This window comes from Mercenaria mercenaria, chromosome 4, assembly GCF_021730395.1.
Source record: "Mercenaria mercenaria strain notata chromosome 4, MADL_Memer_1, whole genome shotgun sequence".
In the NCBI taxonomy this organism is placed as follows: Eukaryota; Metazoa; Mollusca; class Bivalvia; order Venerida; family Veneridae; genus Mercenaria; species Mercenaria mercenaria.
The window spans coordinates 79,591,958-79,604,580 of NC_069364.1; the positions used below are offsets into that span (position 1 = coordinate 79,591,958).

The window sequence follows — 12,623 nt, forward strand, 5'->3', positions numbered from 1 at the left end:
GACCTTCAAATGTGACCTTTACCTTGAAGCTAAGGGTGTGGATGTCGTGCATGACACACCATCTAGTTATGGGGAACATTTGTGTCATGTAATATCAAAACTCCTCAATGAATTTTACAGTTACAGACCAAACAGGAAACAATTCTGTTGACCTCTGACCCCAACTGTGACCTTGACTTTTGAGCTAGGGGTCTGGGAGTTGTGCATAACATGTCTCATTACAGGGAATATTTGTGCAAAGCAATATCAGAATCCCTTGATGCATGACAGAGTTACATGCAGGGAAAAACCTATTGACATCTGACCTGTAAGTGTAACCTTGACCTTTGAGTTAGGGATCAGGTTGTTGCACATGACATGTCCTCTCGATGATCAGTTCGGAAAATATCTAAGGTATATGTAGTTTCTTTCCGAGTGGGAATTGTGATCATTTAAAGTTATGGTTTTAAAGGTTGTCAATGAGTGTTATATAGATCTCTGTGTTTGCAGTTGATCTTTGTGGGTTCAACTGACTAGTCTATCTAGAGAAACTTTATAGCAAAACTTTCCCTTAAGAATTCTATGCAATTTTCTTAGGTTCGATCATTGCATTATCTTTCAGGTCTATGCTTGACATTTTGGTAGCATTTTTGTTATGAAATAATCACCTTTATAATTTGTCATGAAAATGTCAGTCATACATCACCAACACAGTTCATATTTTACAGTGTTTGTTTGAAACTGAAAATTGAAACATACTCTAATTTCTTTATTAAAAGAATTGCACTTAGAAATAGCCCCTGTCCTTACTCACATATTCCAAATCTCCCTCAATACTGGTATTGTCCCCAATGACTGGAAGCATGCAGTCATTGCTCCTGCATATAAAAAAGGTCCAAAGTTCAAACCCTCCAATTATCGCCCCATTCACCTCAAAGCTAATGGAACATATTCTGGCCTCCAACATTATGTCCATCTTTGATAAGTTAGATACACCTAGTCCTTATCAACATGGTTTCAGGTCAAAGCACAGCTGCGAAACCCAGCTAATAAGTTTCTGCCAAGAAGTCCATGACAATTTAGAACTAGGTCAACAAACAGATATCATAGTCATGGATTTCAGCAAAGCTTTGGATAAGGTAGATCATCATAAACTAGTCCATAAGTTTATTAAGCAAGATTAGGTGACAACCCTGTGACAGGTCACTTTATGGGTCCAGTCCTTTCTTCAGGGTCACACCCAGCAGGTTGTTGTTGAAGGTCACAACTCAAGACAAACTCCCTTTCCTCTCTGGTGTCCCTCAAGGCTCGGTCCTTGGACCTTGCCTTTTTCTTTCCTACATAAATGATCTGCCTGACAGTGTTAAGGGCAAAGAGAGGCTGTTCGCAGATGATACGATAGTCTATATTACAGTCAAATCCAACAGTGATGCCCAAGCTCTACTGGAAGACCAATTAAGCCTTGAATGGTCCATGAAATTCAATCCAGACAAGTGTAAAGTCCTCAGAATCAGTCGCAAAAGAAACCCTGTAAGCTCCCCCTATATGCTGCATGACATCGGATTAAAATCAGCTGATTCTGCCAAACATCTAGGAGTAACAATCAGCACAGAAAATTCCCTACGATTCCTTAAACGAAATGTCAAAACCCCAAAATAAAAGAGTCAAAGAGGTTGCATATAAAATTTATGTTAGACCCCAGTTAGAGTACTGTCCCACCATAAGGCATCCATGGCAAAAATATCTTACCCTCAAAATAGAACAAGTACAAAGATCAGCAGCAAAATATGTGTAGTAGGGATAGAGTATAAGGATGCACTTATACTTCCTTGCTATTGAGCTAGCTTTTATAGTGATGTGACTGTCCGTCTTAGGTGTGAGAGGTCCCTGGTTCAATTCTGGGTCAGGCCTTAAGTATTGTCAGTCTGTTACATTTGGCGCCCAACGAGGGACAAGTAGTTTCAGAGCTAGCTTTTATAGTGACGTGGTCAAGTGTCCGCCTTAGGTGTGAGAGATCCCGGGTTCAATTTCCCAGTCAGGCCTGAAGTATTTTCAGCTTTTAACACATGTCTAATAAACTGGCAAACCCTAGAACAACGCCGCAAGATCAGTGCAGAATTTTACAATGTTGTATTAGATCCAACACCATCTTGTTTTTATTGACTATAGACAACTTAGAAGAACTAGAAACCTGAACTATTTGATACCATATTCAAAGACATACTATCATGCAAACTCCTTTTTTCCCAGAAGTATACGTCTGTGGAACAGTCTCCCTGTGTCTTTGCAAGCTAGTCCCAACTTAGAAATTGCCTCCTCTCTATCAGTTTCTAATTAAACTTTCTGCTTTTACTTTTAACCTAGCCTGTAAAATAGGTCTTTTACTTTATCTTTGTGATGCACCTAATTTTTGTAATTTTAACAGCTATCCCTGACAACGTGCCTGCTAGTCATAATCATTAACGATTGCTAAGCAGTATAACATAGACATAAACATACTCCCATAACTCCCCTTCCCCAACTTTAAACACACACTTTTCATTTTATGTAGCAGGCCGGTGAATATTTTATGTACCAGTGAATATCAAGTTCTAGAGACATTCTGGTGTGTTCTGGAGTCCTTTAGTTTATTGTGCATGTGTTGTACGGTACAATACGGAGTAATGAAAGAAAAAGTACCAGTATTTCCCGCCATGTGTCATATCTTTAATCTCCAACCCATGATTACGTAAACTCGAGACCATGAAATGTGAAAATAAATGATGTAGTTTACACATGAATTTAACGTTTTACTTTTTACAAAGATTATTAGGCCTATTAGACAATATGTTTATCGTAGCTTGTTTTACATATATTTGAATTCGAGAATAAAACACGATTCAATATGGCGGCTGAGAAGCAAATTTTGTTGCACAATTTTACAAAATCCTGTGTTGTTGTTGTCATATGTCAACTGGCAATGTCTCAGACGTCATGAATTAGGCAAGTCAAATGACATTTCATATGCCTTTACTACAAAAAATTAATTAAGCAGATTGTATGTAAATTTGTGACATTCAGTACACTGGCACCAGAGTATTGAAATGTCCCATGGTCCTGTACTGTAAATGTCACTTAAGATCTGAATTTTACTGAGTGTGTTTGTCCCATACCTATCTAGAAAACAAGATTTAGCTGAACAAAATGTTCCTTCTAGCGCATATGCAATGACTCTAAATGACTATCGAAGCAGAGAGGAAGAGTCAGTTACAAACTTGCTAAAGACACTGAAATTGAATACACTGCAAGACCGCCGTACCTACAACAGGCTGGCGATGCTCTGCAAGATAGCAAGGGGGATGGTGCCAGCTGTGGATCCCGAGGAATACCTGACAGTAAAACAGAAAGGAAGAGCTGTGAGAACAAAAGCTTATGAGAACTACGAAACAAACAATATCCCGGCACAACCAGTTTTCAACCGCTTAACAGGTTTTCTGTCCAGTTTTGTACAAATGCAAGTTCAAATCTTTGGTTTATTGTCTCACACTTTCTATCAGCATAAGTGCTATAAAAGCATACCATTTAAGTTTCAAGTTTCTTACTGATCGAATCCCTGGCATGATGATTTTGAAAGCCATCAGTAGGAAGTCATGCTGAAAATTTACAACCTAAATCCGACCACAGGTGGTATTTTCATTTCAGCAAAAAGAAACAGCACTAAACTTTTACAGTAGTTTAATAACAACATGGCAAACAAAGAACACACACAAATCAAGTCTGGCAACAAACACCAAAACCAACATGGCAGATCAATATACTGTAGGTACACTTGCCTAAATTGGCACCTAGATTACAGGGGTAGGTTATAGTATATGGCAGACAAAAGTTAGTGCATTATCTAAAAAACTATATCAAGTGCTCAATTACTCCTGAGAACCAGGGTGTCACGTCTGCTACATTGATAGCTATCACAGATGATAATGTATTATATTATTGCTAAGCTTTTGACACTCCGAATATTTCAAATTGCTTAGAAAATGAAGAAAACTGTTGCAAGGACAGGCATCATGATTGCATTGTCAAAATAATTTAATTACAGTATGCTTCACAATTCTGGCAGTAAACATGTGTTAAGCAATATACATTTAGTACAAAAGATATATAAATACAGATATTGGTTTAAGTAAGAATATGTAGTAGACAAGGAAACATGCAGGTTTTTTAGTAATAAGGAAAACCTCATGAAAACATGGTACTGCTACATAAATGGAATTTATATAAACTTCCAAGTACCAAAGCTGAAGGAGAATAGGTTCCTAACATGTTCTGTCTCTGCTGTAAACAGTGAAACAATCTCAACTGATAAATTTGGCTTGTAAAGATTTTTATCATACAAAGTCCTAGGCAGGGTCCACGCTTCTAGGTGACGTGAGCGAAGTGGTCGCTTTTTTTCTGATGACTTCGCTCTGTTTGTACAGAAAAGCGAAAAACAAGTCGCCCTTAAATCTGGCGCCCGAGGCAGTTGTCATACATGTATATATCACATTTATCAGCTTCTAATCAGCTTGTAAAAACATTACATAATCAATTAGCGAAACTTATCCCGTTACAGGTTGTGAACTTCACCTGTCAACAAAGTATTCTCCGCCTATCACTGAATATCGTTAGAATGATTTTAATTGGTCGAAAACTTTGGAAACACCAATCAAACGAGGCGAAACAAAATTGCCTTTAATTGATTTTGTGCATCACGGATAGAAAGTGTGTGCATCACGTGTGAAAACAAACAACTAAAAACTGTCAAAAGTAGGGTAAATAAAAACAAAAACACAAGTATGTCGGCGCAAGAGTCAGTAGCTGATTATAGGATGATAGCCCTTCGCAAATTGACCGATAGGGCCTAAAGAAAAGCTCTGAATAATAACCAGAGTTGTTCGTAATGTATGGTTTTAATTGCGGCTGCCAGACGTAAATATCTGTGTTATACACAAATTAAATTGAAATTCAGACAACAGATATTTAATTTCAATCAATAAAAATCAATCACAATCAATTTTAGATAAGAACACATTAGCTTTTATCTTTTTGTAAAAGTTTTTTGAAAACGAAAGTAGGCTGTCAGAATGTCTGCTCGCGGTGACAACTTGCCGGTATTTCATGAACATTTTTCTTAATTGTCTCCAATAAAAGGTATTGTCATTGTAGACTTTAATATCAGATACTGTCCTGTGCTGTTAAATTGTCTTTGCATCATCACAATTTGTGAAATATATTCTTTAGACTGGAGAATTGGGCAATGCTTATGAGTGTATCAGTATCCGGACATAAAATTTTGGATATCCGGATTTTGACCAGCTGGGTTTGAAACAGGGGTGTGCATGGATAAGAATTGAAAAATTAATTTTCTATTGTTAGTTTTGACTGGTGGAAGGAAGATGAGCCTGGCAAATCGCACTGTGTTATATGTAGACTGGCAAAATTTGATAAAGCATATGCAAGGGGTCATGACACATGAGCCGAACAACAAATCACACTACACATGCCTGTTACAATACTGATGCTGATTTAGTATTATTTATAAATGTTTCAAACTACTGCATAAATCCATGCTCACTGTGTGTGTTTGTATTTGATACTTGGCATTTTGTACTTATAAGTAAAATATGTGTTGTTTTGAAATGTTATTCCTTTGTGTTGTACCATCAAAACTGTAATATACGGTTTAATTAATGACTGTTTTGACCCGCAGCCTCACTTCTCCCTGTTCTGAGAAAACTTCTCCCTATTTTCACTGAAGGGAGAAGTCACTTCTCCCAATTTTTCTGGGCTAGCTTGAACCCTGCTAGGCGGTCGAAAATAGGTTGTGGTTGAAAGTAGGTAGTGTGGGGATATATTTAAGAAAGAAGGGCGACATTGAACTCTAGACCATTCAACTTTCTAGGTCCGTTTTGCTCATCGGACCAACATTAAAACTTATTCTTTGTGTTAAATTGGAACCATCTGGACGACAGCACAGTGCTAGCACAGAGAGTCAAGAGCTTCAAGGCAGCTCTCCCACAGTGCTACCCGTAGGATTATACCAGAAGTACTCCTCCTACATAACAGATACAGTGATGAAAGTCTATTAGTTTACTTATGTTCATGCAATATTAAAATCTTCAAAATTCTGTGCAGAAGTAGCGCTCCCCTGTATGTTTCCATCAAGCGATTAACACAAGCAAGCATCTGCATATTATATACACAAAAATATTTCAATATTCATTTACGAATTGCAAGAAAAGGATCTAGACAGGTTAAAAAATTGAAAAGAAGCATTTGTAAACCTGCATGAACTTTAGCATTTGCAAATTGCGCAGATATATCTGAAGCTATAAAACATCGCGTAACCAGCGACTGTTTCATAACATGATTATTTGGCAGGAGTTTATTTTTAGATCATGAATATTCATTTAATCTCTATTCTACAGTATCAAATATTCAATGCACAGGTTAGTACTCTATACGAATTATTGTTCCTAGTCAGCCTGCTGTTAAAACATGCATTTCACAATAGATTTACGTAAAGACTTACGAACATACATTGGCATAGAGGATATTTGTAATGAATATGCATGAGTCCAAGATGGCGGCGCCCTACTGGTATTCGGATGCCACATTATACAGGAAACCTACTGATGCACCTATGGACCTACCTTACAACTCGGGCACATGAAGCATCCAATTAAAAGCATCCTTTCCATTCAGGAAAATATGTAGTAGTGATGATAAATTTTGCAAATGTTCAGAACAACTAGTTATGTCTCCCCCATAGGTGGCAGAGACATATTGTTTTTGCCTTTGCCGTTTGTCTGTCCGTCCGTTTGCATTAAGCTTGTCCGGCTTTCACCTGGCAAACTGTTGGCCGGATTTCGATGAAACTTCACAGGAGTGATCAGTACCAAGCCTAGTTATGCATATTGCTGGCACGTTCCGCTTCCCTGCACAAGATGGCTGCAAGATCTAAAAATAGAAAAATCTTGTCCGTTTTTCACAGGTCAAATTGCTGGCTGGATTTGGACGAACTTCACAGGAGTGATCAGTACCAACCCCAGTTGTGCATATCGCTGGCACGTTCTGCTTAGCTGCACAAAATGGCCGCCAGAGCTAAAAATAGAAAAATCTTGTCTGGCTTTCACAGGTCAAACTGCTGGACAGATTTCCTCTTCCATCCTTAGAATACATAAGGGGGGGAGACATATGTTTTTGTGACAAAAACACCTTCTAGTTGAAAATCAATTACTATCAATAATCAGTATGAGGCTACCAGAAAAAATCTTTTAACAAAAACTGCAATCATAGTAGACTTAAAAACAGCAAACTATAAGATACTTTTGGACAAATTAATACAGTACCTAGACTGTGACATGTATTTAAAAGGACAGCTCAACAGCTACTAAAGGTATGTGCTGTCAAACACTCAAGTAATCAATTAGAGTTGCTTGCATGGAATGTGATAACCTAAGAAATTTGGAGCAAATCTCAGAGCCCAACTCAGGCAGAACCAAAGTTCAGAATTGTTACAAGAAAAATGGCTGACCTGAAAAACAGAAATAAACATTGACAAAATATTCACTGAGATGACTATAAATGCACTTTTGCCTATTTGAAACAGGATCCAAGACACCAACCAAAAGTTGGGGTGCGGAAACACTGGATCAGGGTTTCCTCTGGGTCAATCTCACTTTGCGCCAACAAATTCGCCAATCAGGAAAAGTTTGCGCCAGTGGCTCTCAAGTTGGAGCCAATAGTCTGTGATGGGCGAGATACCATTTTCTTTTTCAATCTCTTTTTCATTTGATTCTTTACAATAACCATGCAATTTGCTCTTGACCCAGTCTATCCTAATATCACATTGAATCAAAAGTAGTTTTTAATCTTCTCAACCATTTTCAAGAACATTTTCTAAACAAAAGTAATTGCTCAATCTATAAAATTATCCCTTTATATAGTTTGCCATTTTTAATTATCTCCCTTTAAGGGATATTTTCACTAAATAGATCTTTTTAAAACATGAATATGTATCCTAATATCACATTGAATCAAAAATAGTTTTTTTAATCTTCTTAACCATTTTCAAGAATATTTTCTAAACAAAAGTAATTGCTCAATCTATAAAATTATCTTTTTATATAGTTTGCTATTTTCAATTATCTCCCTGGAACTTTCGCACAACAGTCATGACAGTTTAATTTGTTTTTATATATACATACGGTAGTATTAACTTACACTTTCTTTTCCAGGTTTACTTTTGCAATTATGGAGTGTTGAATAAAACAGAGATGATTTGCCCCATTCTAGGGGGGCAAATTACATTTAGCTTGTGCTAGCCTGAATAAAGAAAGGAGAGAGTTTGATGAAAAGGGATGCTACATTTGTTGACAGTTTCAACCGTTCTTCAGTGATAGTGTAATAAACTCACAAATTATCTTAAGAATTCTATTTTAGGCAGTTTTACATTCAGAATTGTATTGGACTGGGTTGTAAGTAAAGATCTTGTTAAGGATTGAAATGTTAAAAAGTTAAGTACAAAATGCCTGCAAGAATTATGGAATGTGGGCCTAAGTGCCGGTCAAGGAGACATGCCTATGAACAGAATGCTGCTATCAGTAAAGGTAATCTGTTGGAAATCCAGAGGTATTCCAGCTTGTGCTATAATGGAGCGCAGTTATCAGATATGCATGGACGGACAGCACTGCACGTGGCTGCCTCGTGCGGCAAGGTGGATGTGGTGGAGTGGCTAATGGAAGCCATGCATGGGGATGTAACAAAGAAAGATCAGGAAAGTGGGTGGACAGCTCTACATAGGGCTATATTTTATGGCCAACTTGCCACAGCACGACTACTTATACAGGTAAGTTTATAAGAATTACATTGTAGCTGGTCTTGAATGTCTTAATATACAATGGCTAACGTAATCAGGGATGAAATATGACATATTGGGTTTGTTAAATACTTAATCCTGAATTTAGTATTTAATATTTAGAGATATTTAACAGTTTGCTATTGTTTGTTCTTTCGCTACAAAATTTACTATTTGTCACTGTGAAATACTGCAATTTCTGCTCATTTAATTTTTATCAAACAGTAGGATATTGTTAACATACCTGATATTGCTGCATGCTGGACTTTGCAATTAACATTAGATTCTAAGTGGGGGTCTCCCTGTTTGAGTGGTTAGGGTCGCTGACTTCTAATCACTTACCCTCACTTGGGATGTAGAATTCTTTCTGTAAGGAAGTCCTCCAGTTGGCTTAAGGTATTGGACCCCTAATAGTAATGTTTAAAAAATAGCATTTGTTTGGTATATTCTTAAAGTTGGCCATGTTTTGCACTGTGTTGCAAATTTTAAACAACTTTTACCGTGCCGTTTTTTGTAAATTTTGTATAATTTAAGGTATTTCCTCAAGCTCAAGTAGAGACAAATTTCAATGTGATGGCCACTATCTAAAACGTTTGCAGAGAATTCATTACAGCATTAATTTTGATAAAAGAAACACCAAACTATTGTTAAACAATCATAAAACACAAAATAAAACTGTAAATATCATTTTTTTCTAGGGTGCCTCAAGTAAACAGATTTAATGAGACAGAATTCTAACTCCAACATTGAAAAATTAAGGTCGAATCCAGTGGGTCTGTTTTGAATTTTCCTCACTTCATTCAAAAATAACCTTGGGGCAGAAGTTAAACCTACCTACATTTCTTCCACAATATGTAATCTAAAGATTGAAGGCAAAATAGAGAACTTTTACTGCATGTAACTCAGTATTTTTAAAGATGTCTAACTCTACCCCTCCCGATTCAGAGGTAAATTCACTTTGAACAGCAAGAAATCGCTTATAAAATGAAAATTTTCCACTTTTGTACAATACATCCATAATAAGTCTTGAAAGAAGTAAAAACTTACTAGAAAAAAAAGGAAAATATGGAGAAAAAAAATTTGGTCCCAGTGGGGCTTGAACCTACGCCCTCCTGAAAATTGCAGTCAAAGTAGGTTTATGGTAGGAATTGAATACTCTTCAAAAAGGAGACACTCTATTACGGGTCCAATACCTTAAGGAAGGTCAGTGGTTTTACGTAGATGTATGTCAACGCCTGAAACAATGTGAAGAGATCCCTCCACCAAAAGCTAGAAAAATTGCCATAAATGACCTACATCATGTTATTGTGACTCTAAACACAACAAAAAAGAAAGATGCTATTTAGTCGTTACCCAACATTTATATGAGCCGCGCCATGAGAAAACTAACATAGTGGCTTTGCGGCCAGCATGGATCCAGACGAGCCTGCGCATCCGCGCAGTCTGGTCAGGATCCATGCTGTTCGCTTTCATAGCCTATTGCAGTAAGAGAAACATTTAGCGAACAGCATGGATCCTGACCAAACTGCACAGATGCGCAGGCAGGTCTGGATCCATGCTGGTCACAAAGCCACTATGTTGGTTTTCTCATGGTGCGGCTCATGTTATGAATGATCAATAAGAACTAATTGGAAGACTAAGTGTTCATGTTTCCTTTCAATAACCTCTGAATTGAAGATTAAAAGATGTGTTTAAAATTATTAAGTCTTAAATGTGACTGTAAACCAGAATGGTAATGATAAAGCAACAGATTTTTTGTAAGCTCACCTGCTCAGGTGAGTTATTGTGATCGCTCGATGTCCGTCGTCTGTCGTCCGTCAACATTTGGCTTGTGTATGTGATAGAGCCTGTATTTTTAGCTCACCTGTCACATAGTGACAAGGTGAGCTTCTGTGATCACCCTTCGTCTGTCCTCAGTCCGTCCGTGCGTCCGTCTCTTGCGTCTGTGCGTCCGTGCGTCAACAATTTCTTGTCTGCACGATAGTGGTTTCATTTATGATTTTATTTTAACCAAACTTGCACACAACTTGTATCACCATAAGATCTCGATTCCTTTCTTGAACTGGCCAGATCCCATTACAGGTTCCAGAGTTATGGCCCCTGAAAGGGCCAAAATTAGCTATTTTGACCTTGTCTGCACAATTGCAGCTTTATTTATAATTTGATTTTTACCAAACTGGCACACAACTTGTATCACCATAAGATCTCGGTTCCTTTCTTGAACTGGTCAGATTCCTTTATGGGTTCCAGAGTTATGGCCCCTGAAAGGGCCAGAATTAGCTATTTTGACCTTGTCTGCACAACAGCAGCTTCATTTATGATTTTATTTTAACCAAATTTGCACACAACTTGTATCACCATATGATCTTGGTTTCTTTTTTGAACTGGCCAGATTCCATTATGGATTCCAGAGTGATGGCCCCTGAAAGGGCCAGAATTAGCTATTTTGACCTTGTCTGCACAATAGCAGCTTCATTTATGATTTGAATTTAATCAAACTTGCACAAAACTTGTGTCACCATAAGATCTTGGTTACCTTCTTGAACCGGCCAGATCCCTTAATGGATTCCAGAGTTATGGCTCCTGAAAGGGCCAAAATTAGCTATTTTGACCTTGTCTGCACAATAGCAGCTTCATTTTTATGATTTGGTTTTAACCAGACTTGCACAAAACTTGTATCACCACAAGCTCTTGGTTCCTTTCTTGAACTGGCCAGATTCCTTCATGGGTTCCAGAGTTATGTCCCCTTAAAGGTCCAAAATTGGCTATTTTGGCTTTTGCAGCCATATAGAGACTTCATTTATGGTTTTATTTGATACAAACTTCCAAAATATCTTCAACAACAATAAATCTTGGATTCCATGACAAATCAGATCCATTCGTAGGTTCCAGAGTTATTTTATATCTGTTTACCTCGCCTGATTGTAATCAAAATGGATTTTTATCAGTAGTGATTTCTCGATTGTCACCGACAATCGAATAATCGTCGTTAATTTTTCCAGGTCGGCGACAATCGATTGTGTGTGAGACAATCGATTGTCGGGTAATAATAGATCTAATTTTCCATGTATTAATTTACTTAACCTCTAAATAGGGCTACACATATTCAGGACCCGATTCCGATGGCGGGAGTTGTTCCGCCATTTTACGAAAATTTTTGGTCAAGGAAGAGCACTCGTTTGCATTTAAATACCGGGAACTTAGATAATTTTCTGTTCCTATAAGTTCAGATAGTTTGTGAAGCAATTGTTTACGAACAAAAATGTGAGAAAAATCGAGGGGAAATAGAATTACATTTTTGTTTAAATGAATTTGTCAGACATCACAAAAGATAGAATCAACTATTTGAATGATCGTAAGATGATATTATTGTGTCATTGTGTATATGTAACAGTCGTGAATTTATTACAATCAAAATTTCTCAAACAATTATACGAACAAATATTAATTTCAGTTTCAATCTTTTTTCACTGCATAGTCTTTTTAATCTGCCAGAGGATAAAAGTTTACTGATATTTCACAAGTCAAATAAACGTGTCAAAAATATTACACAAACAAAATTTTCTTACCCTAAAATTTTATAAAAGTTTAAACATCCTATTAATCCAATAACCAAAACTGGCGAAAGAAATTCATAAGATTTGTTATGTTTGCAATACACAGTGTTACATCACACCGGATGTAACCATTTTTACCTGTCAATCAAAATTCTTAAACTTCAAACAGTGTGCCGCTTTGATCTTTGACATAAATGGACTGCTGATGT

General features: G+C 37.1%; 1 protein-coding gene across 1 annotated transcript in view; it reads left to right on the forward strand.

Moving 5' to 3' along the window:
- Positions 1-8,241: 8,241 nt before the first annotated feature.
- LOC123552260 (inhibitor of Bruton tyrosine kinase-like) overlaps positions 8,242-12,623 on the forward strand; it is a 36,115-nt gene continuing 31,733 nt past the window's right edge. Inside the window, exon 1 of the mRNA XM_053541761.1 lies at positions 8,242-8,848. Coding sequence (XP_053397736.1) covers positions 8,528-8,848 — 321 coding nt within the window. The 5' untranslated portion in view covers positions 8,242-8,527. The remainder of the gene's footprint in view (positions 8,849-12,623) is intronic.